We start from the raw sequence: 25,427 nt of genomic DNA on the forward strand, positions 1-25,427 counted from the left end.
ATTGCTACAGACGAAATTCGATGTCGAGGTGAGGTTCTCCCACCAACATCAGCCAGGTCGTCCTCTCATTTGGACTTCGGTCGTCAGGAGGATCAGTCGGCAATGAAAGTAGACCTTTTGCGTGGTGTAAAGCCTCAAACGCTCAGGTCACAGAGCCAGTTTTCATGATAATTTGATTAGCTTTGTGCAATTTTCGCAGTGCAAAATTCGCAACAGTGTTTAATATCTTAGAGAATTACACAATTTGGCCCTTCTGAATGCCAGAAATTTATCTCGTACGGCATTTTGATAACTTTTTTCATTGAAATATTTAAATCCGAAACGAAATAGTTGACATCAAAATTCTGTATATTTCTATTTAGAACATAAATTGTATACCCGAAGCATTATGCGAAATTTTCTTCACTATACTGTATACGGCCCATTCTTCAACAAGTGTCAGAATGTTTGATGTAACTAATCTGTACTTTAGTTTAGGAGTATCGTTTAAAATTGTATTAGTGAAAAAGAGGAAAGCTTGCACAATTCACACAATCGATCAACAAATTGATATTCGAAAGTATAAAGAAAGAGTGTCAGTTTTATTGGTATTCACGACATCCAGTTATGTCTCTGACATTACACACCCGTACTTTTTATGTTTAGTAATGTTTCTTAAGGTGCGATAACATTAGCCAGTTTATCTGCACAAACCTGTGCAGTTTTACCGTATCATAGTGTAATCGGTTCGCAGTTGTCTGCAAGCAGTCAAAATCGGCTTGACTGTCCATCTGTATGCAGTCAAAGTGTGCAGATTATCTGTGACAATGTAGTCACAGTGTGATCATAGTCGACAGACAAACAGTTGATGACTGTACAGACAAATTTGACTGTTTCTGAAACTGTTGTGCAGAAGTTATCTACCTTAGATTCTATGACAACCAAAAACTTGTTTATTTCATCCAAACACAAAGCAAAACGTTCCAGCACCAGTGTGAGAAGTGAGTACCAGAGCTGCTAAATGTCACTATCAACTAGCAACTTTGCACGACCATGATTGGAAAGTTTATGTCACTGGACTGCTGCCAACCAGGCTCTACCAATCATCATATATTGAGTGTTTGAGAGCCGATCTGTCATAACTTAAATTCTCTTGATATTACACTCACCAGGACGCTCATTGATTGCCGATGCGATTGATATTATCTTCATTTCTCCTGTCACTGCTTGTTTACGATGTGACTAAATATTAATCAAGCAGCATAAACATTGAATTAAACTCATGTACAGCAAGAAACTTCGAAATCCGATGACTTTTTACAAAGAACAATTAACTTTATCAATTTATGTTTATGTTAGTAGTCTCATGGATTTTTTTTCCTTCAACAGGGAATAGGAGAATGAGAGAGAGAACAAAATGCGTCACCTGTCTTTGACTGAGTATACTTCTACTTGGTCATTGAACTATCGAGTATCTCATTTGACAGACACTTTGACCGTACAGATTACAGTTGACGATGATTTTAGTCAGTCTGTCAAGGTCATTTGACATGAATGACAATTTGCAGCTCTGATGAGTTCACGTGGTTTTCCCCCAAGAGGGTTGGTTTCGTGATCAGCTTTTTTCTAGTGTGTAGAAACCAGATAGTAATAAAAAACCAGTTTTAATCCACCTAGTGGTGTATTGATGGCTTTCTCGTATTACTCATATATGTGGTATTCTTCGAAATAATTTTTATTGCTTTTTGAAAGAAAACGAAAAAAAATCAATTAGCACAACCAACAACCAACAAAATGAAACAGTTTTGCTATTGCAGGTACTTCTGCAACCGGTGTAAATGAAGTCGGTTCGAATGACCATCTGTCAATATGACTTACAAACTGTATTGATTTTAGTAAATTTTATAATATTTTATATGAATCGGCCATCGTACTTTAAACGACGGTTTTAATTTTAAATACTTTAATTTTAGAAATGGCAAACATGAAATTTTAAGCACTTGCATCCGCGCAAAGTTCAGAAGCTCAGGAGTTTTGGCCTTTTATTCGAACCTAGATTTGTGAATATCGGTCAAGCAACCTCTACGAAAAGTGAGTGAGTTCCATTTTTGAGTATATGACCACTATTTCAGGAGCAGGAAGCCAGGAATCAGGATAGTCCAAGGCTCTTTGGATATGATGCTGCGGCTCTTTAGTTTTATACACAAATATTGTTTATTTTACAAAAAAGTACTTAAAACCGATCGAAATCGATTAACGAGTATTAGACCCCACTTCTATCTCTCAACCACGTGTACTTAGCTTCTCACCGAACCGTGTTGTCAATGTCGTCATTTCCGGTCGAAATAATGAAGCTTATCACACATTTCGTAGAATTCTTAAAGAAATTACTACTGAATTTTGCGAGCTCCTCCTTCACGATAAAGTGCAATGGATTTCCAGAAGCATAGTACGTTTTGCTTTGTACTTGGATGAAATAATTATGAAAAAATAAATAATGAATTAATGAAAAAAGTATTTACTACTCCAAATTAGAAAATGCTGTACGGTAACAAAAAATGTACTTATTTGAACATTTTTTCTAGATTTTGTAAATATTGACCGAATTTCCAATAGCATATCGTTCGTTCATTAGTTCGATAATTGAATTGATTACAAAGCGTTTGGTAATAAAATTGTGGATCTGTCAAAATCCCACAAAGCGAATTCATACCGTTATACCATATTTGAAAGAGCTTGGACTGGAGACAACCTTCCCAAAATTTCAACTCTTTAATTGTCATATTTACGAAGGTAGGATGATTCTATGGATTTTCATTGCATTTGATTTTTGAATCTATCACTCCATTTACAATCTATTGAACATGTATTTGTTGCGTTAAAAATACTTAACAATTACGAAACATATTTTTTCACGCTTTCGATCTCGGTGCCTCTTTGAATTTTTTAGTAATACCAGATACCCGTATGATGTGAGCGTTAAGACACAAACGTGTAGATAATGAACATATGATGTGAAAGAATCTCAATATTTTTTTGTTGTTATGACATCTGCTAAACATATCAAATATGCATCATAGTCATAGAACAAACAACATCGTATATTTCCATCATTTAAAAATTGTCGAATTTTGTATTAGAAAGAGATGATTTGGGGAAAGCTTTAGAATTATGTTTGCATTTGAAGAAAAATACTGCAGAGTCAAATCAAAATCAGTTTCAAATTTCAGGAAGGATACAATAAAAGCACGTGACTGGGAGCTTCTCCCTCTCCGTCGTATTCATTTATTTCTGAATACTATTTGTATCAAATGACACTAAATCAGTGAAAACCAAGATACAAATAGGAAATAAGAAACAGACCAACCAAAGTACTATAACAAAGATGAAATATTGTCGTATTCATTTATTTCTGAATACTATTTGTATCAAATGACACTAAATCAGTGAAAACCAAGATACAAATAGGAAATAAGAAACAGACCAACCAAAGTACTATAACAAAGATGAAATATTTTATTATAGAATCACTTGAAATGTAAATCATTCAGAGATGAAAAAAAGGAAGGAAAACAAATATGAATTTAAATGAAATGACTACAATTTATTTTTATCGAATAGCCACGCATTGACTTTGCACCATTTCAATTCCTACGAAGAAGTCGAAAATGGGATGTCTGATTCTTGAGGTATCCACAAATTGCCAGAAAGATGGTCACTATTTCGACTATTTTTTTTTTCTTATTCAAAATAAAAGTTCATTTTAACAAAAACACGCTCACTTCATACTTGGTTAATAAATGATTTTTAGGTACATCGAAGAGCTTCGGTTTCATATTTTTAAAAACTGTGGAAAAGTTCAGTATTTGAAATTTTCTAAGATAATAACCAAACCACCATGCGTGCCTCGGAAAATTTGTCTAAAGTTTGAGCGATTTCTATACCTTTTATTTTATTCAATATTATAATATAATTTTAAGGCACACTGCTTAAGCTCTAAGATGCCAAGGGTATTTACTAATCTTAATTACGACGATATAAACTGCCGAAATCTTACTTGTCTGTGGCAGATAAACTGTGACAGATAAACTGGCTAGTCTGATCGTAGCTTTAAGGGGCTTATTATCTTCTTTATATTTTCTTATAGTAACACATTTCAAGAATATTCTGTAAAATTTTCAAGTCTATCGGAACAAAACTCTGGAAGTTATGGGCCTTTACTTTTGCTTATCTCATACTGCGAAGAGGCAAGTGCTCGAAACACAGGCCCATGATTTCTGCTTCGATCGACTCAAAAACTTGACAAAACATTCTTGAAATGTTTCATTATAACAAATTATATAATAGAAAACGTGCTTAATCCACCCATCAGTGAGATGATACCTTTTTTATCAATCCGCATGTGCTATTTGCATGAATATACTTCGGTGTGTCAGTTTTCAGATCCCAGATCGACACTATATTTCGTGATCAAAAAACAGCTTTTGATTCGATTAACCACGACATTCGCATAATATTTTCATGCGAGAAATTTTAATCTTTCCATTGAAAAATGTTATAAACTACTACTAGGTTTTTAATTTCTAATTTGTAGTAATACTTATTCCAAATGCATAACTAATAACTCGAATCAGTTCGTATTCGCATCTCATCCGATACAGTCAAAAATTGCTTACGGTCGACACAACACGGACCAAAACAATACAGTGTAGTGAATATTAAAGTCTACGGAATGGGTGAATGCGATTTACAAAAGCCTGAAACTTGGCCTTCAAACCCAACTTCAATTTGTATACATATTGTACAATCATATAGAAAAACGTTTGTCATTGTTGCAAAAAGCAAAAGAGTCGTAGTTGTTGAGTGGAAATTCAAAAGAGCAATATCAGTTTGCTTAGAACATTTTTCTGAACAAACTGATGTTTTTTTTTCTCAAAGATTCATCAAGCGGAGGAATCTGCTTTAGCATTTTTCAGCAATGGCTGTTTCCCTGAGATTGTAAGTAGAACATAAATGATATAAGTCAGATTCAATTCAACAAGGCTTCTCACTCTGTGTACATTGTGCTTAAACGTGAACGAGAAAGTGGGTAACAATGAGAATCAAGTGAAAAACAATTTTTTTAGTTGGAATTCCGGCGCCGTTAAATCTTGAGCCGTATCAAATGAATGCCAAATAAATCGAGTAAAAAAAATTATATCGAAGGAATACTTCGGATTAACTCTATATCAATAATTTACAGGAAAACCTGTTTCAATCCACCTAGTGGTGTAATGATGCGTTTCTCATATTACTCATAACATCAAAAATATTATTGTGGATTTCGAAAAACAACTGTTCATTTAATAGAAATAGGAGTTTGTTTGGACTTAATTTAACAAACTCTACAAATCCTGTTCCGGAGCCGGAGGTAGTATCCACAACAAGTTTAGGAATTCCGTCTGAAACTGTAAGACTTTCGCTTTGAACCTATAAATTTGTGAAAATCGATTTGGCCATGTTGTAGGAAAGTGAGTGAGACCCTTTTGCAGTTTTTAATCACCATTTTCAATTCTTCCGAAACTGGATTCAGATGACCGGTATAGCCGAAGTTGATTTGTTTGCCAGCATTTAATATGACCTAAAAATTGGAACAGTAATAAAACATGTAGTAGGGAACCGGAAGTCAGATCAGATGTCATATTTGTATTGCAAAATTTATTTCGTCAAATAGGGTAAAAAAATTTGTTTTACAATTATCAATTTTCGCAACGATGCTCCATTCAAAGTTTAATACGTGTCAATCCGACTTTTATTATTATCATTGACATCGTTACACCACCGGCACGGTATTACTGCACTACCGGATATGAAAATTTCATATATTTTCGCAAAAATTTGAATTCATTGACATTCGTTTATTATTTCGGTCGTACTGATCATAAAACAGCTATAATTTTCATCAACCGCAGCACCGTCTTTTACCAATATTACACACTAGCAGCAGACATCCGTAACCGTTTCGTTTTCTTCATAGCGTGTACGGAATAGAACAAAGCACGCATTGTTCGTTTTGTGTTATCTTCTTCTTTCGGTGTGGTCTGTATTGTCGTTCTATATGGCGATTGGAAAACTTTGACACTCATCGCCCTGTACCTACGGAACCGGAAGTCGGATTCGGATGAAATTTCACAGTAGCTTTAAAGATAATATGAGCTTTAATTTAAATAAAAAATGTGAAAATCGGTTCAAGCATCGCAGAGAAATCGAAGTAAGTTTTATTTTCTGAGTTTTTCTACACCACTTTCGGTGCTTCCGGAACAGGAAAAGGGGAGACCAGTAGTGACGAATTATTCTTTTATGCCCACAAACTAACAAGTTCTGCAAACTAGAAGAATTTATCAGACTGTTTTATGGGGTTTGTGCCTGTTTTTGACCATCGTTCGTAAAAAATACTAATGAAATTGGTAATTTTCTACTTATCACGGTTTAGTTCCGGAACCGGAAATCGGATCTGGTTAAAATGTTCTAGAAATTTTTAGGAAACTATAAGACCTTTCATTTTAATCTTAGTTTGTGAAATTCGGTTGAGCGGTTTCAGAGAAAATTGTATGCACACTTCTCAAATTTTCACATATTACTCTTTAACTCCGAAACCGGAAGTCAGATCAGATGCCATATTTGTATTGCAAAATTTATTTCGTCAAATAGGGTAAAAAAATTTCGCAACGATGCTCCATTTAAAATTTAATACCTGTCAATCCGACATAAGTTTATTTAAAGTCGGTCAAGCTGTTCTTTGCACGGAACGACCGAAATTAGCTCTGCGCCTAATTCGTATTACTGTTTTTGAATTAGTTGATTTTAACAACAAAATTTCCAAAATAACTATAAAATTAGTTAAAATTGAGAATTTACTTTGCTGAAATAACTCTTATTTTTAGAGAATGTGTTTAGTTGGTGAATATCCTGGACACAAACCAGCAATATTTCAATCCAACACGAAATTCTCATTGACAACTAATTTCGTTATTAAAATCAGAAAATTTGTTATTATTTATCTATCACCATCATTACTGAAGGACAGCACAAAGAAAACAAAACTGAAATGGATATTATTAACAAGTTTATTAACCAAAAACTCATGAGAAGTGTCAAAGCAAAACAATCCATTAAAACCCTTCTTAATCCACCTAGTGGTGTGATAATGCCTGTCTCTTCTTTCATAACAGTCTCATGAAAATATGTTTCATACATTTATTAAATAATTTTAGACACCAATTGATTAGGATTGATTCGAGTAGTTCACAAAAGCATGCTTCAGTGTTTATGTCACACAGTCAGCATCATTTTTCCCAAACTAGTGCTTGACATTTGCGTTGCCTATTTGTATGAGAACAGTGATGCTTATCTAAAAAAAGCCTTCTTAGTCCACTTAGTGATGTTTTCATATATCTTGAAAAATCACCATAGGGGGAAGTACATGAAATTTTCGAAATCGAAAAAAAAATTTTGATGCCAAAAGGCTTAGAATTGCATGAAACGTCGAGATTTAGTGTCATCTCGAAAAAAAAAATTTTTGAAAAAATCGACTTTTTGGGACTTGAAAAAAAATAAGAAAATTTTTATAAGTCCCAGAAAGTTGATTTTTTCAAAAAAAATTTTTTTTGAGATGGCACTAAATTTCGATGTTTTATGCAGTTTTAAGAGTTTTGGCATCAAAAAAATTTTCGATTTTGGAAATTTCATGTACTCCCCCCTATGGTGCTTTTTCAAGATCGAAAATTGCCAAACCTTTACCACCGGGCAGCACCCCTTAAGCATGTCCGATTTAGGTCAAATTTTGCATAAAGGCTTTTTTCGAGGTGCTTAAACTTTTGAGCACTAGAACTTTACGAAAATAGAGTTGATCCCAAAATTTTGGCACCCTTATATATAGAAGAGCGGTAAAAATCAACGTGTTTTGTCGGTTACGTCACTTATACCATCATATATCTGGAACCAAAAGTCACAACCATTTGATCTTCGAACTTGATCAACGGCCCGACAGTAGCTTTCAAACGAGCCCAAGTTTGTTAAAATCGGATCAGCCATCTCAGAGAAAATTGAGCGCGTTCAAATACAACGCTTTTTGTCGGTTACGTCACTTATACAATCATATCTCCGGAACCAAAACTCACAACCATTTGATCTTCGAACTTGATCAATGGTCCGACAGTAGCTTTCAAACGAGCCCAAGTTTGTTAAAATCGGTTCAGCCATCTCTGAGAAAATTGAGCGCGTTCAAATACAACGCTTTTTGTCGGTTACGTCACTTATACAATCATATCTCCGGAACCAAAAGTCACAGCCATTTGATCTTCGAACTTGATCAATGGGCCGACAGTAGCTTTCAAACGAGCCCAAGTTTGTTAAAATCGGTTGAGCCATCTCTGAGAAAATTGAGCGCGTTCAAATAGCACGATTTTTGTCGGTTACGTCACTTATACAATCATATCTCCGGAACCAAAACTCACAACCATTTGATCTTCGAACTTGATCAATGGTCCGACAGTAGCTTTCAAACGAGCCCAAGTTTGTTAAAATCGGTTCAGCCATCTCTGAGAAAATTGAGCGCGTTCAAATACAACGCTTTTTGTCGGTTACGTCACTTATACAATCATATCTCCGGATCCAAAACTCACAGCCATTTGATCTTCGAACTTCATCAATGGTCCGACAGTAGCTTTCAAACGAGCCCAAATTTGTGAAAATCGGTTCAGCCATCTCTGAGAAAATTGAGCGCGTTCAAATAGCACGATTTTTGTCGGTTACGTCACTTATACAATCATATCTCCGGAACCAAAAGTCACAGCCATTTGATCTTCGAACTTGATCAATGGCCCGACAGTAGCTTTCAAACGAGCCCAAGTTTGTTCAAATCGGTTGAGCCATCTCTGAGAAAATTGAGCGCGTTCAAATATCTTCGAAAAGTGCACACACATACACACACACACACACACATACACACACACACATACACACACACACACACAGACATTTTCCGATCTCGTCGAGCTGAGTCGAATGGTATATAACACTATGGGTCTCCGAGGCTCCGTTCGAAAGTCGGTTTTTCCAGCAATTCTAATACCTTTCTATAGAGAAAGGCAAAAAGCTAAAAAGGACAGTCTTATTGAAACTGCTTGAAAATTGTTTTGATGTTTTTCGCATGTGTTCGATATATCTTTATTTAAATTTCTAAACCGATATGTAAAAATGTCGTAAACTGTTAGTGGAAATCGTATTTATTCAGAATTTGTGCGCACTTGAAGCGATTGTGCGTAATAATGTTTTTACGCGGAACAGTGAAGTGAATTTCGAATGTTTCACTCTAATTGTGATGAAGTTTTTTTGTATCTTCAAACCTTTCCAGCTGCGCCGTCCGGTGTACTACTACTTATATTCGGTTTTTGTTTTCCGAGTGCTCAAAGTTTTCAGTGAGAATGAAGAAAACAGTGGTTTAGAAGAAAAAAAAAATCTAAAAGATGTTTATGTTTCGTTTATGTCTTTTTCTCCAATACAAAATCGTATTTATACCTGCCAATATGGAAAAGACAACCGCGTCTGAAATTTTTTCGGCAGTAGTGTGCCATCTAGTGGCTAGTAGTCATTACGGTGTTACCGTTTCGGTGACAGGGCGCCATATAGCTGCAGATTGCAGAAGCCAATTCAACCATTCATATTGGTTGAAAACAACATTTTATTTCTTTGATTCAACTAAAAAATTAGTTGAATGGAAATGAAATGTGCCTTAGCTAAGAAATGATAGCACGTTTAATTTGTGAATTCAACTAAAAAAAATAGTCATTTCAACAAATATTTTATTATTATTAAGGGAATGAGAATAAAAAATCTAAATTAGCAAAAGTAAGAATTTTTTAGTTGTCTCAAAAAATAACTAACTAAAATCAGCAAATCAACTAAATTTTTCGCGAAAATGCTGATTTCGGTCGTTCCGTGTGGTTATCGTGCAAACAAATTTGACAGTTTTTCCACTTTGAGCAACCATATCTCAGGAACTACATTCGATATGTTTACATTGATTTTACACTCTCTAATTTTACGTAAAAATTGAAAATCATGTTTTCTATCAATCCACGTTAGATATGAAGGAAAGAAAAATCCCGTTTACAGGAGAAACTCCCCTTGAAAAACAATCGTGAAATTCTCAAAATGGGTAGCAAGTCTTAAGACTTCGAATACTCCGATCTGGATGGGACTTAACACATGCCTGCGGCATAGAACTCCCTGTTTTTCACGATCGTAGAAACCCATTCGACACGACAATGACATTTCAAAAAAAGCGGATTCACTATTGCATTCATTGTTTTAATCTATGTATCAAAAAACCCGTCACGTGTTCAAAAATAAAGTACTGGAAGAAATTGTTGGATATCGATTAGGCACTCTGAAGATTAAAATAAATGCTTCATGGAAAGATTGATTGTTTTTTTTTTCAAGAATTTGAAAGCTAACCGAGAAAATCGAATTTAGAAAATTCATCTTTATTTTGGTTTTGCAGAACTCATATTTCAAGCAAGTTGCGCAATCAAATATTTGACGTTTGTTTTTTCTTGATTTATTCGTTCAGAATATTTTCCGATTTTTGAAAAAGCAATTATATCTAGTTCTAAGAGCATATTTTTTTGAGTATGAAATAAATGTTCTACTTATTATTTTGGGTCTCCTTCCAGCACTATAAGTTATTTTCAAGTTAAAGCCATTTTCTGAAATTAGGACCAATTCAACGAAAATATGAGTTTTTTTTTAATTTCATGTCTAAATATCTCCAGAGCGGCTTCATCTTGAAGGAAGTTTTCAATGAGCAAATGTCGGTTTTCATAACTAATTCAAAATGAATATGATGCAAAGTACAATCAAAGATATTTGTTTTTAATTTTATGCTTCCGGTTGATTGTTGAATTATTGAAAAACCGTTTATCTTTTTACTGCAGTGTATAATATTTCTGGAGTACTCTATTGTTTTCCTTCAACTTTTTGGACGCCATTTTCGTACAAGTAAATCAGCCGCTCAAAATTCTCTTATAATTGGTTTCAATAATTTATTGCTCTCTTTTATATCTTGTTATCTCTCAGTTATATTACCCACCTGCCTTTTTGCATGTACATTTTACAAGTCGTTGAAACTGTGAAACTGTTAACAATAAAAAAAATGATGTTCAAGAAGAAGTTGAAGGAAATCGAATCAGCAATCTTAATCAATATGCTTTAAAAAATTTCAACACTTTTTGAAAAATTAGAAAACTAAACTTGTTTTTGAAACCGATAAGCAAAGCCTTGGTATTACATTCCTTTAGGGGAATTTGACCTTTTGTTTCAACGGACCGACTCATAGTGTCAAGAACCATTGCATGGTTGGTGCTACGATTCACTGATATTATCTTCCACGTCGAGGCTCGAGTATACGACAACTGGCTTGTATAATCAGCGCCCTATGCATTGAGCCGCCAACCCGCGATATCTAAGAAAGATATTCATAGGATTCAGATTTTCAATGGATTGCGTTTTAACACGTTATAAGTAAGTGTTCAATTTGTAACTGTCAGAGTAGTTAGAAGAAAACATAGGACTAAAATGAGGGTTCGTAATGTTTCATCACGACAATGCTCGATCATACCGTCATAGCAAGACAATCTGTTTAAGGTACATAGCATGGGAATTGTTGCCATTTATTTTCTTCAATTTGAAAAAATATACGATCGAAAGATCGCAAATCTCATGTAAATATACGATAAATAATGCCCTTGGTCAACTAAACTTTGCAGCCAATAAATGCATGGCGGGAATTTCCCGAACCATCAGCAAAACAACAAAAACGGATGGCATTATAAATAGAAAATTTTTTTCAACCTGGTGGCATTTCACCGTATGTCCGTTTCCATAACTTTCCAAAAAATTTCTACGAAAGAGAAATTCTCTTCAGATGTTGCCAAACCCAATAATTCAAAAGCACAAACAGTTTAATGTGCACAAAGTTGGTGCCATTACTGTGATGATGACTGCAAAGTGTGCCACTTTCAGGTAATTTTATGGCTTTTTTTTATTTTCGGAATGCATCACAATAGCGCACATTTGAGTAATAAATATGGCTCAATAAAATAAATTAATGTGGCATTATTCCATGCGTGCGATAGTTACGAAAGATAATCGTTTAGCCGTGTGGTTTCTGTAATCGCGGAATCGATAGAACTTTAACTTGTGATTCCACCAGAAGTCAGAATCTCACTGCTCATTGTTCCCACTAGCGACCATTTAATTTGAAAGAAAACTACTTTCGAAAAACGATATTCCGTCTACCTGTGATCACATGGTACTAGCCGGAACTGACGAGAGCGGAATTTTAAATCCAAACATGCTATCCGGCGGCTCAGCATATGGAGCGATCGGCTGCAAGTGCCGTTTTCTGCAGGCGCCAATATTGACGCATGTAAAATGGAAAACAAATTGAGTGATAATTTTCGTTTAATTGAGGCAATAAAAATCCTCGTTGGTTTCTAGCGTTCGTCATTTGTGACTGGTGATAGCAGTTTTATTTACGATGACCGCAAAATCGAAATAGATGGTAATAACATTTCCACATACCTATCACCTATTGAACGATCGAGAAAAATTTTATGGTTATTTGTGGCACATGTTCGGGCGCGAACGAAACAGTGCCAGATGATTCCGTTACTTTGTGCTAAAAGTTGTGGCAATCGCGTGTAGAGCATTTGCTGTTTTGGACTAGCCAAACAAAAAAAAAGTTTTTATATTCCAAAACCAGACAGACCCACAAACGAACAAAAACGGTATACCCTTAGGCAAAGGCAGTCTCGAATGTGGCTTAATCCCATCATTACGCCCCGCAACCTTTATTTTCAAATAAATAGGCCTCAAAGATTCGCGAAGGAGAAAATTGCACACGACGAATAATTACCTGCTACTCATCTCTCAAGTCAAGCTCTGTTTTTATGTTTTTATGGAACGGTAGAGCTTTGGATACATAGGCAAATCGAAGGTTGCTCCTAAAAAGAAGAAGATGACGAAGGAAAGACGGATGAGAGGTCAGTTGAAGAGTTGTACTGGAGAGGCCCTACGCTCAAGATTTCTAGAGCACCCACTTCGACTGTGTTGTGAAGCTCGGTCCGCCGTTCCAGAACATAAAGAATCTGCATGAACAGGATAGGGAAGAGACCACAGCCATCAATCGGGGAACGGCTTGTTCTGTGCGTTTGGGAACGTCGCGTTTTTTTTCCTTTCGAGTCATAACGTGCCGCAACAGACGGTGCAAACAGAAAACGAATATTACCCTCCTTAAGTGATTAGTGTAGTGTTGTGAAAATGTTACCCAATGCAGCTGCGGAAAATCTTCAAGAGTCAGAAGTACAGCGACAGAATTTGAAGTGAGGAATCAAATCTGAGCGGCACTGGTTGTTGGTTGACATTCTACATTGTGCACCATCTGTTGCTACTAACAACAGATTTGAGTGCTGACAAATGTTTCTTGAAATTGGAATCGAATCGAATTGCGATTAGTGGTTCAAGACAAATGGACTGAATGTTTTTTATCTTATTCCAGGGCTTCTTTCAGTTTCAATGGTTCTATTATGAACGGCTGTCAATTTGTTCAAATTGTGCAACTGTTTTCGACAGAATTGATAAACAAAATTGCATGAATTTGGATGACACTAGCGTGATGTGCTTCTGTAGGAACAGCCCGCATGTAAAAGTGCCGTTTTATCTGCGTAATAAACTATTCCATGTATAATTCAAACCGTATTTTTGAGCGTTTAACGACATCAATGCAAAGGGCGCTGGTGTTACAAGCCAGTTGTCATATGTTCGAGCCCCGACCTAGAAGGATTCTTAGAGTCGATAGAATCGTAACACTAGCCATAAAATAATTGTATACGCTATGAATCTGCCAGGTAAAAATTTCAAATGTTTTCAGACAGGGTTGCAAATGTCTGTATTTCCGAAAAAAATCTGCAGTCAGCAAGTATGTCTTGCTGACAGCAATTTCTCTATAAAGTATGATACGCAAAACTAACTTGGCGAGCAAAAAAAAAAAGATCGTGACAAAAGTCTGTAAATTTTGACGAAATTCTGCGAAAAACTCGATTTTCAAAAGTTTGCAACACTATATACGAAATCTGCAAATTTAAAGACAAATCTGCAGATCTGGCATCTCTGCTATAAAGTCTGTTGAAACGGAAATGCCAAATTCCACAAAAGGAATGTAAAGCCAAGACTTTGCTTTAATAGATGCCAAGACTTCACAGAAAAAAAATTATGAATTTTAGATGTGACATAATCCTACAAACGATACAATTCATAAATACTTAACTTGTCAAATGACGCAATATTTCATTCGTACAGAATTTAACAGGCTCCAAGCAGTGTTGGTGATTGCCGAAAATTTGACAGAAGCTGCTATTTTGCTATCTATATTGTATACAACATTTTCAATCCAGTAGAAGATGCTACAAGAACTCGAGTCTCACAATGCATCAATCGTGAGAGAATTTTGCTACATTTCTTCGCTCCACTTCATACTCTGAGTATTTCACGCCCTTAAAAAAATTCACAGTCTGATAATGATGTTTGCTGTGTGGAGTTTCCCAAAAGAGAATCGCAGAAAATCGAATCGATGATTCAACTTCTTGATTCTCATACTAGGTTGCAATATTTCAAAACCCTTGTGTGAAGCATTCACAGACATTTTCATAGACACAACTTATACAAAGGTTATATGCACATGATTCTATTGCAATTATCAACTGCCCGTATAGATTCGGATCGCGTAACGAGAATAAACGACCGTTTGTTGCTTCAGAGAGGATCCCCACAGCAGCGTGCTAACCTTTGATTCTCAGAAATGTCATCGAGAGCAATTCGATCTCGCACTGGTGTCGATTCTATGTTAAATGAGCCATGCCGGGATTTTGTTGTTGCGATGATTTCCGTCTTTCTTTGATGGCACTGATTCAATCGTGTAAAGCGTTGCCAGTGAACGTTCTTTGAAACGATAAAAGCCATCCTTGGCTCCAAGTGTTATTTGAACTTGGCTACCAAGTGCCGCTGTATGGATTTATATGTATGAATTATTCATTAACCAGATATGTGCTTCTGAGGCTCAGTCGATTAAATGGCGTGTTTTGTGGTCTAATGTTTCTCGGTTCAAGTCGTGCTGTTGCTATCAATCTTTTGTTTTTAATACCATTCGATTTCAAGCCATGTAATTTTCAAATCACACAATTTTACATATTCTTGAATATAAATTTGTATGAAATACGACGCTAGATTTATGTACATCTTATAAGATGTAAAATCACAAGATTTTCTCTAAATAAATATGTTTGCTTTAAGATAACTTTGACGATCATGACTAATATTATTCAATTTTCATCTGAGATGATATGGCGCTAAGGTGGAAACAAATGATTTGCACAAAGGTTTTACTTCACAAACCGCTAATGACCTGATTAGTCGACGATAAAACGTGAAGTTCACAATGAAAAAATCAGTTAAATCATTCCGAATCATTCTGAATCCGACTTAGAAACAGATTAGGTTCAACTCAAACTTTCCGATCTGTGAAGGCGGTAGAATGCGAAAACACAATCTGTAACTCCGCACAGGTTCCGGAGCTTTAAATAAGAAAACAGTGAACGATCGTACCATAAGACCTTTCATTAAAATCTAGGTTTGTAAAAATCAGTTAGTCATCTATAGGAATTCCAGAATATTTCGACTACTACTTTGGATACTTCCAGAACCGACAATTAGGAACAACGTACAACCAAATTGAGTTTGTCTGTCCATCAACTAACAAGATCCACAATTTGGTATAGTTTTAACACCAATTATGCAGATCTCGACACTTATTTAAATTTTTTCATCTAATTTATTTTCACAAAAAAAATTGAAAAATCAGAAAAAATGAAATGTTTGAAGATGATTTCATGCAAATGTTAGCCGCGGCTCCGCTCTAGATGATCCATGCACGAGATTCAATTTTGGTACACTCTCAAAACCATATCGGCCGGTATTTAACGAATAAATGCTTGCTGGTTTATCCTTGTAGACATGAGCCTTAACGTGGAACCACAAGAAATAGTCCAAAGGTGCCAAATCACGCGATCTTGGCGGCTATGTGACGGACCCAAAACGTGAGATAAACTGTTTACCGAAGGCGCCTTTCAATTTGGTTATTGTTTCGCGTGCCATGTGGGATGTGGTACCGTCTTGTGGAAACCACATGGCAGATATGTGAAATCCTTCTATTTTGGACAAAAAAAAATCGCCAACGGTAGCGTTCGCCATTCACAGTAACCATCCATTGTCGCCTTTGAAGAAATATGGCCCGATTATGTCACCGACCCATAATCTACATCAAACAGTGACTTTTTTGAAATGCATTGGTAGCTCATGCAATCCTTTTGACAGATCTTCACTCCAGATGCAGCAATTATGCTTGTTGACGTATCCATTCAACCAGATATGAGCTTCATCGCTGAACACAATTTTTCGATAAAAAAGCGAACCTCTTAATCTCTTAACCGAGCATGAATTTTTAAACAAAAAAATTCAATAATTGCCAGCAATGTTCGTTCATAAGTCGATTCGTGATAAAATTATAGACCAAACTGAACAAGTTTGACATTGATACAAGACACGATTCACGCGTGATCTGTCAAAAACAATGTTTCCAAAAAGATACCAACAAAAAAAATAACCCTTTACAAATGTTTAAAGTTTTAAAAATTCAACAGTATTCAATTCCTAAAGCAGATAAAACTCAATAACAGCCAATAGAAACGCACAACCTTTCATATGAGTCTAAGTTTGTAAAATTCAGTATTATTATCTTTGAGAAATCGATGAAAAACCCTTTGTGGAGTATTTTGATCATTACTTTCGATAATTCCGAAACCAAAATTGGGGGCTCAGGAGATGCAAATAGTTAAATGGAGGGGCCATACTCCCAAATATTTCGACAACTGGAATAAATTTTGGATATTTGATTGGAATATTCTACTATATCAAACTTTTTTTTATTATCTCCATAATTAACCTCCTTAATCCTCTATATTTCTCAATCAATTTACTATAATTTTAGAATTTTTATATTTGTCTGTTCCACATACATTTGAACAGATAAAGTTTTTCCCGGTGCGCGAGATAAAAATTCCCAAGTTTTTAGAACAGATCCGAATCGTCTATGTTCAGTACATGTCAAAATATTTCTCTCGTTCAAGCTTTCAGTAGAAATCCCATGTCCAAAGAACATCGAGTGTTGAGAAATGAAGTATTTTTCGGGTATATCGATTTAGAAATAGGAAATATCCATTATGACAAGTGCGCGAAACAATGGCAAAAAGTCTGTTTTGCCTTTTTCATATTGAGAGGTAATGCAATCACTGAGTGTAATATACCATTCGAATCCGTTTGTAATAATTAGAAAATGTGCACACAAAACATCATTTGCTTGCCAAAAAAAAAATCGAATTACTCAAGAAGGAAAGAAGATACCCGACGCAACGAAAGTTTTTGATTTTTGCTAACATGATTAACAGTTAAATGGGTTGCGGCAACGATTTTTGATTTTTGAATTCATCTTTACACCGCGATCTTAACTGAAACGTTATTAACAATAAACTGTCAAAGTTAGGATCCAATCAGCGGCGCGACATATGTCGACTAGTTAAGCCCATATCCGAGAGAGTTGCGCTGCGGTACACTCCGCGCGTGCGGGTCGTGTTTGTAAAATTCACTGCTCCGAAAGTATTAATGTTTCCACTCTGGAAAACTTTGCCAAGATTGAGTTAAGCCCTTAAGACTTCTTTTTTCAATTAAAAAAAGAAATAAAGATTAGGCCCAAGTTTGAATTTTTTTTATAATTTTTAAACGCGAAACTTCAAAAATCATACCTCGAAAATTCCACGTACCTTATTGAATGAAAAAACGTGTTGAATATTTTCGAGTTCATCACCAAAATAAATAGTTAGATGAAAAAAATGAGTGGCTGATTTTGCGTGGAATGCCCCGCATACATTCGCAAAGATTACTTCCATTTCTATTGAGAAGAATTTAGAACTGTCATGTTGTTAGAATGTCGGAGAACAACCCGGTTAAAATTATTCTCGATAATGATCCAACCATTATAAGAAGAAGAGTGGGCGCACAGTGGGCAAAATGGATCAATCAAGTTGAGGACGAGCTGCGGACCCCCAATAAATTTTAACCAAGTATAGTTCAGAAGAAAGTAAGGAACAACTCTCCTCCCGTAAATCCGATTCCATCGAACAACATATACGATATTCTATCAAAATTAGATTTTAGCGACACAGAGCAAAATCCTTCTGGAATTCTTAAAATGGACGCTTGTCGCTCTGGTAAAACAAAAACAGTCTATTCCTCTAGTGACTGAGATGATCTAAATTTGATGCTCCTATCTTCGACAAATTTTCTACTGCTTCTTCGCCGACATCAATAACCACATTCTTGTGTTCCTAAAGACTGTCCCAGAAAGTATGGACGCAACCAAAAACCGCTGACATTTCGCAATGGTTCAGAATCTGTCAATTTTTATGGCTGCGTCCTGTTGTTTACACTCTTCTCTAACCACTTGTGCAGTTGTTTATTCGTTTTCATTAGTTTGCTTCGAAATGTGTGGACTTTCAGCAGAACAACGTCGAAAAATTGTTTACAAATGGTGCACAGAACGCGGACTGTCACTGAGAAAGATAGCAAAAATGAAAGGAGTAAGTGAAAAAGTCGTGCGAAATGCAATCAGGAAGTTCGGTGGGGATAACACCTTTGAGGATAAACCGAAAACGGGTCGGAAAAAAGGTCCTGCTAACCCTCAGTTGGATGAACGTATACTGAATGCGTTCGAGCAAAAGAAGGAGGTTTCAGTTCGGGATGTGGCCAAAAAAGTGGGCACTTCGAAGTCAAATGTTCTTCGTGCTAAAGAACGTTTGAATCTTCGAACCTATAAGAAGCAGAAACAACTAAAACGTAGTCCGAAACAAGAAGCATCGATCAGGCCGAGGGTTCGAAAGCTGTACAATACGATTCTTGCTGGAAATTTGTAGCTGCGGTAAGATTTCGAAACCCTTCATCACCACTGCTTTAATGAACAGCGAAATATACATCAAGGAATGTTTACAAAAATGACTTCTACCCATGATTCGAAGCCACGAGGATCCTGTTGTTGTTGTTGGAGACGCCTCCTGTACACAGTAGAGACCCGCGTGGTCTACGACTGATTACTCTTTCAGTAAGTAAGAGAACTGTCATTCTTCAATAAATTTTAACCGAGTATAGTTTAGAAGAAAGTGAATAAGGAACAACTCTCCTCCCGTAAAACCGATTCTATCGAACAACATATACGATATTCTATCAAAATTAGATTTTAGCGACACAGAGCAAAATCCTTCTGGAATTCTTAAAATGGGCGCTTGATGCTCTGGAAAAACAAAAACAGTCTATTCCTCTAGTGACTGAGATGATCTAAATTTGATGCTCCTATCTTCGACAAACTCGACAAAACATCAATAATCACATTCTTGTGATCCTACTATGAAACCCATTGCTCGGGACCTTCGAAAGGAAAATCAGCATAGATATACTGAACAGATCAAACCTGCTTCTAACCCTTTCTAAGTTTCTTTACAAACTCTCAGAAACCAATTCCAGCTCTCAAACAAAGAAATACTCCTTGCAAACGGTGGGAAAGGTCAAAGTTGACAGCTTTTTCAATTTTGTGAATTATCAGGGAGGTATCATGGCACCAGTAGATAGATTAAAACTAATTTTTCAGTAAGATAGTAAGGGAGATTAGTCAAAGGTTCGTTGCAATCATGTCATACTAACACGATTGATTGCATGTTTCTGTACCCAAAAGTAGAAAATTATAACGCTTTTGTAGCACTTGTGATGCTACACAAAAGAATTTCTTTTGGTTACACTCTTCAGATAGATTTGAAATATGCTCTGGCAAAGCAAAACAAATGAAATACAACTAACAAGTATTTATCGAAACTAGCGCTGGAAGTAAGGCAATAAATAGTTGTTATATAAATAAGATCAACTGAATTAAATCACTCCGCCAGTTACCTAACAATCCTGTCGTTATCCTGTCTATCACACGACCACGCTCATGACTTTGTTGTCATCGGAACAAGTCGGATTTTCCCACAACAACAACAAAAAAACAAGGAAAAAAAAGAGTAAATAAACGACCGACTCTGACACACACCCGCCTCGATTAATCAAAGCGCGCTATCGAGAGAGTCAATCGCCCACCCGCCCGAATCGCGACTAAGATATGGCTGCCAATCGATTTGCTTTGATGCGTGGGGCAATCCGGGCTGCACATGTTTCTTGATTCCATCAATCATCTTAAGTGGCTTCCGAATGCCGCCACTGCACTGAGCCACCACGCGGAAAACCATTAGACACCGTCCGCCTGCCGCCGATTCCGCACGATTGATTTGCGGCTTGAGCAATACCGGTTCGTTACGGCCGATTAGATCGGTATTTGGAGCTTGAAATTTATTCGTGACGGAAGACACACGGACGCACAAACAGGAAGATTATCTCGCAGATTGGGTCAGTCTCCAGATGGGCAATTAATCAAAGCAGCCTAAATAAATCAAGCCTAAGGGAACTCACCTTTTTGCCGTCACGGAACTTGACGGTTCCTTCGATAATTGAGCTAATATCCACCATTTTTTGTTTGTTTCTGCTGGTAGTATCTTGGATTGGAAATGTTGGCACTTTCTTCCGCTTGGGACTATTTCTCCATTCACACAAATATTCAATCAATTAGCAAATCCAATTAACGGCTCGGCGATTTATCGAATCAAATTTGGCACACTTTTTTCACTTCAGCCTCAGGTAGGTATAAATTGCAAGCTGTTATAATTGCAAAAAAAAACTAACAATCTCTTCCTTGCTACAATACTGAAACAGGGACGCTTTCTGCGGCGCCCTGAGCCAATCAATCACATCACAAAGCGTCAAGTGATCGTACCCCGGAGAAGGGTCAAAGAGTCAAACTGCAGAATATTATGTTTCGCTTTTTTTTCGGCCGTAATTGCCGCTTCCAATCATAAACCGAACACTCACCTGCCCTGTAACTCTCACACTCGACTGGCGCACAGTTTGAATTTTAATTAAGCACCGGCATTGCATCGGAATAAATATTTTCCGATTGCCGATGTCTGGATCGTCAATACTAAATGAGCCTCGAATTAATTATTCACGGCATCCGGAGCTTTCTGTGAACCTCGACTGACCACCGTAGATGCGCTAGGTCCCGTGACACCGTAGCAGGTCAGACGAAGCGTTAAATTTCTCCTGCAACCTTGCGATTCGGACACAAATTCGCGGACTCAATTTCCGGGATGATTTTTATTTCTCTCTGTTCGCAGCGATTTTCTCCGGTCTATGGCATGGCACTGGCACTTCCGTCCGATAAAATAAACCTGTTCCTTTGCTTCACTCGCTAAACTGGTTCAGATTGTATCGCCGCTTCTGCAACCCAAAAACCGGCGTTTGTTTTTCGTTTTTTGTTTTCGGTTTCTGCGAGGCCGGTATAAATCTCACCTGACCGGGTTTATCCGCTACAGTACCTACAACAATAACGACCGCAACACTCACGAACACAACTTGGCACGGATTTTATTTAAGCTCGATAATTTAACATTCACTGATCTTTTCAACATCCTTAACTCCTCCTGCTCACCCGATGCACTTTTTTCTTGTTTTCTGACGTGGACCTGAATTCCGACGCTGTCCGTTGCACTGATTACTGCAAGGAAAATTTTTATTTGCACAAATTTTCTATTGATTGAACATAATATTACTATTTCCTTCTGTGTAACATCTGTGATGAGAATTTCGAACAACAGATTACCAATGGAACGCAGTGAATCGAATGAGAAAGGATTCTAGTTTATTTATTTTGACTGAAAATTTTTCACAACACAAAGTTTATCGTTTGATACTTGGCTACAGTTTAAGTATCCTACATTTTGGAGTACGCGAGTGTTTGAGAATAATTTTCCTTAATGAGAACAAGCTTAAGGGTGATTCATACACCACACATATTTTTAATGAGATTTAATGAGAGGATCATTTATGGTTTACTATTGTCTGCGATAGATGTTTCGTTTTAAATATGTGTAGACAGAAATTTATTTTACAAATTTTCGATTCCTATCCTATCCTGTAATCTTGTTTGCTATTACAAAGAGTAATGTCTTAAAATATAGTTCCGCTATCAACTCACTGAAAGCCATTTCGGCGAAAGAGCCATTTCACTGAATTCCGTTTCGCCTAAAGGCCCTTTTTCCGATTCATACAATTGACGTAAACTCGCATTGAAATTGATTTCTAATAAAGAACAATGAATAATTAACGCCCGTTTTTATGAAAACCCCAGTACATCAAAAATATTTCTAATTTGAATACCGGATATAGTCATTTCCCCGTATTCAATTCAGAAAGAATACAGGGTGTGCCATATAGACAGGACCGGTTTTAATGTTCAATAACTCCGTTATTTTTCAGCCAATTTTGGAAAATAGATTTGAGGTAGATGAATTCTGCGCCAATTCGAAAGAATGTTGGCAGCATTCTCTCAGTATTGTATAAACTGTCAGGACATGTAAACTTTGTCACATACTTTGTTTTTTTTTTTAGAATCAATCTAGGTTATCTTTTTGAACGGGCTCAACTGTTTTAACCTGTTTTGTTCTAATAGTTACAATGGAAAAACAGCAAAGTCCTACAAAAAAGTGTAGTAGAAATTTTCACTAAATCAGTCATATTTTTGTGAAAAAAAATTTTCTTATCAGTGTTGGTGATTGCCGATAATTTGACAGAAGCTGCTCGATATTTATCAATATTGTATACAACATTTTAAATCCGGTAAAAGATGCTACAAGAACTCGAGTCTCTCAATACATGAACCGCGAGAGAATCTTTCTACATTTCTTCGCTTCACTTCATACTCTGAGTATTTCACAGCCCTTGAAAATAAATTACAGTCTGATAATGATTGGTGCTGTGTGGAATTTACCAAGAGAAAAAACTGAAAAAAAATTGATTTTAAAAATTTAAAATTGATGTACAAGAAACCCACCAAAATCGAATTAAATAAAATGTTGTCCCAAGATAGGTAATCATGTTCCCTGTCAACCATTGATATGTTGCAAGATGGGCATTTTCGAGAAAAAAGTTTTCCTAATAAAAACTTTTTCTAATTTAGCACTGATACTTTCAGCTTATGTCGGACAACTAGCAATAGGGTATTCGGTATAATTTTCTCACAAATTTATTTTCATTGGCATCTTGGACGATCATGACTTCCAGTTTAGTTTAGTTGTCGATCAAAATACGCTGGATAAAAAATTAAGTTTAAACAAGAAATAGTTTTTGTTAGAAAAAGTTGCGAATACGAATCGGTGCGAAATTCGTCGGTTTACAATGCCATTTATTAATGATTAATTTAGAATACAATATCGATCACATGCATTACACACGCATTTGGTGGTCCTTTTTTTGGAGTATTTTTCATTTTTCATTAGTCATAGTTGAACGATTGTTTTCAATGTACGTTTCAGAATCTAGTTGATTAGTCAAAACCGGCTGTAAAGTTTCAGAGGTATTCTACATTTCAATAGATCCTGTCTAGACGGCGCGCCATGTACTCCCTAGAATGAACTTTCCAGATTGATTGATGATAATCAGCATGGACTTATTAGGGAAGCTAGTTAACTATATTAACTACTAAGTTTAATAGCTAACTAAGTGCAAGAGTAAGAAACAACTAATCATTTTTTTTTAGAATGCTGTTCGAAGCCGAACCTAGCTTTGAGTAAACCGGGCAAACTAGAAGATTACAGGTTTTTAACAACGGGAGGTCACCGCTACTGACGGACCGACGTTTCGATCATTGGTGTTGATCGATTATTCGCATAATAAAACTTCAGCTGGCAATCAACTAAAACAAATAAAATTAACGAAATAAAACTAATCAAACTTCAGAAACTCAAAAACTGTAATGAATTAAAAAAACATAAAAGAAAGAAAATAAACTAAATTGAATAAACAAGATGAAAAAAGTAAATGAAACCAATAACAACAATACAAAATAATAACAACAACATCAGGTCAGAAAACGAATGCCCATACCGTTAAAGCAAAGGTTATTAACAAAAAAAAGGATGAAATGAATAAACCTAAAACACATTAATTAAATAGATAAAGAAATAAATGACTACAATAATACTACCACATATTGAATCAAATAATGGAACAAATTCAGTAATCAAAATGAGTAATACAATCACTGTCGATACAAGATATTAAATAAATAACTTAAACAATACGATTCTAAGAAATAAAAACAACAGAGTAAACAAAATAATAAATGAAACAAGTAAAGCGAAGAAAACATATTTAGTAAATGGAATCAATAATAAATATTACATGAACAACTAGTATGAAATGTATCAGACAAATCAAACCAAAAGCAAAGCAAAGTCAGCAAAGTCCTGGCATTACATTCCTTTTGTGGAATTTGGCCTTTCTGTTTCAACAGACTTCGCAGCCGATTCTTAGTGTACAGAATCATTGCATGGCTAGTACTATGGATCCTACCGACACTAAGAATCTTGTAAGACTTGTAAGACCAGCGCCCTATTCATTGAACCACCAACCCGGGCCACTCACAAATCAAACCACCAACATTAATAAAGAAATTGAAATACATCAAGTAAATGGAACAAGCAACACAGAAAACAATACTATTAATCTATAAATTCTTACTTAAACTTATAATAGCAAATATTTCTTTTTGATTTTGGCCACATTCAACTATCCACGTAATTTTTAATATGTTTTAAAAATTCATTGGATTATTTTATTTATTCCATGAATTTTTTCCAGCTTATCAATTTATTGTTTTGTCGTGAATACGACTTACTTTACTATGGGGCGCCTTTTCAAAATTTACCCTCTGAGAGAGTGATAAGTTTTTGATCATTAATATCTCTTGTTGTATCTAACGAATCAACATAATTTTTGCTACACGCCATCGGAAATATGATCACAATTTTATGATAAAATTTTCAGTTTTGTGACATAATTCCAAACAATTCCAAATTACACTTTCCTGAAATGTTTTGTATAAACGAGTATCAAAGAGGATAATTCATAAGGCGCGTTTGCCTTTCTCGTATTTATAAAGCTCATAACTCAGTGATCTGTGAAAGGATTTATATAATCTAACTATCAAAAGAATCGAAATTTTTCAACTTAAACGCATATAGCAACAACATTGATGTATTTCAATAATACACTATAACAAAACCTGTCCTATTTGACCCATATCAACACCAGGCAATCAG

General features: G+C 35.8%; 1 protein-coding gene across 7 annotated transcripts in view; it reads right to left on the reverse strand.

Moving 5' to 3' along the window:
- Positions 1–25,427, reverse strand: part of LOC131438822 (uncharacterized) — a 299,650-nt gene that overhangs the window by 268,967 nt on the left and 5,256 nt on the right. For 6 of the 7 annotated variants that reach the window (XM_058609141.1, XM_058609136.1, XM_058609138.1 and 3 more), the window contains exon 2: positions 20,683–21,823. In XM_058609141.1, the coding sequence (XP_058465124.1) occupies positions 20,683–20,739 (57 nt within the window). In that variant the 5' untranslated portion in view covers positions 20,740–21,823. Of the gene's footprint in view, positions 1–20,682; positions 21,899–25,427 lie in introns of all 7 variants that reach the window. The other variant, XM_058609140.1, reaches the window with a different exon arrangement.

Source organism: Malaya genurostris, chromosome 3 (assembly GCF_030247185.1).
Source record: "Malaya genurostris strain Urasoe2022 chromosome 3, Malgen_1.1, whole genome shotgun sequence".
Lineage (NCBI taxonomy): Eukaryota > Metazoa > Arthropoda > Insecta > Diptera > Culicidae > Malaya > Malaya genurostris.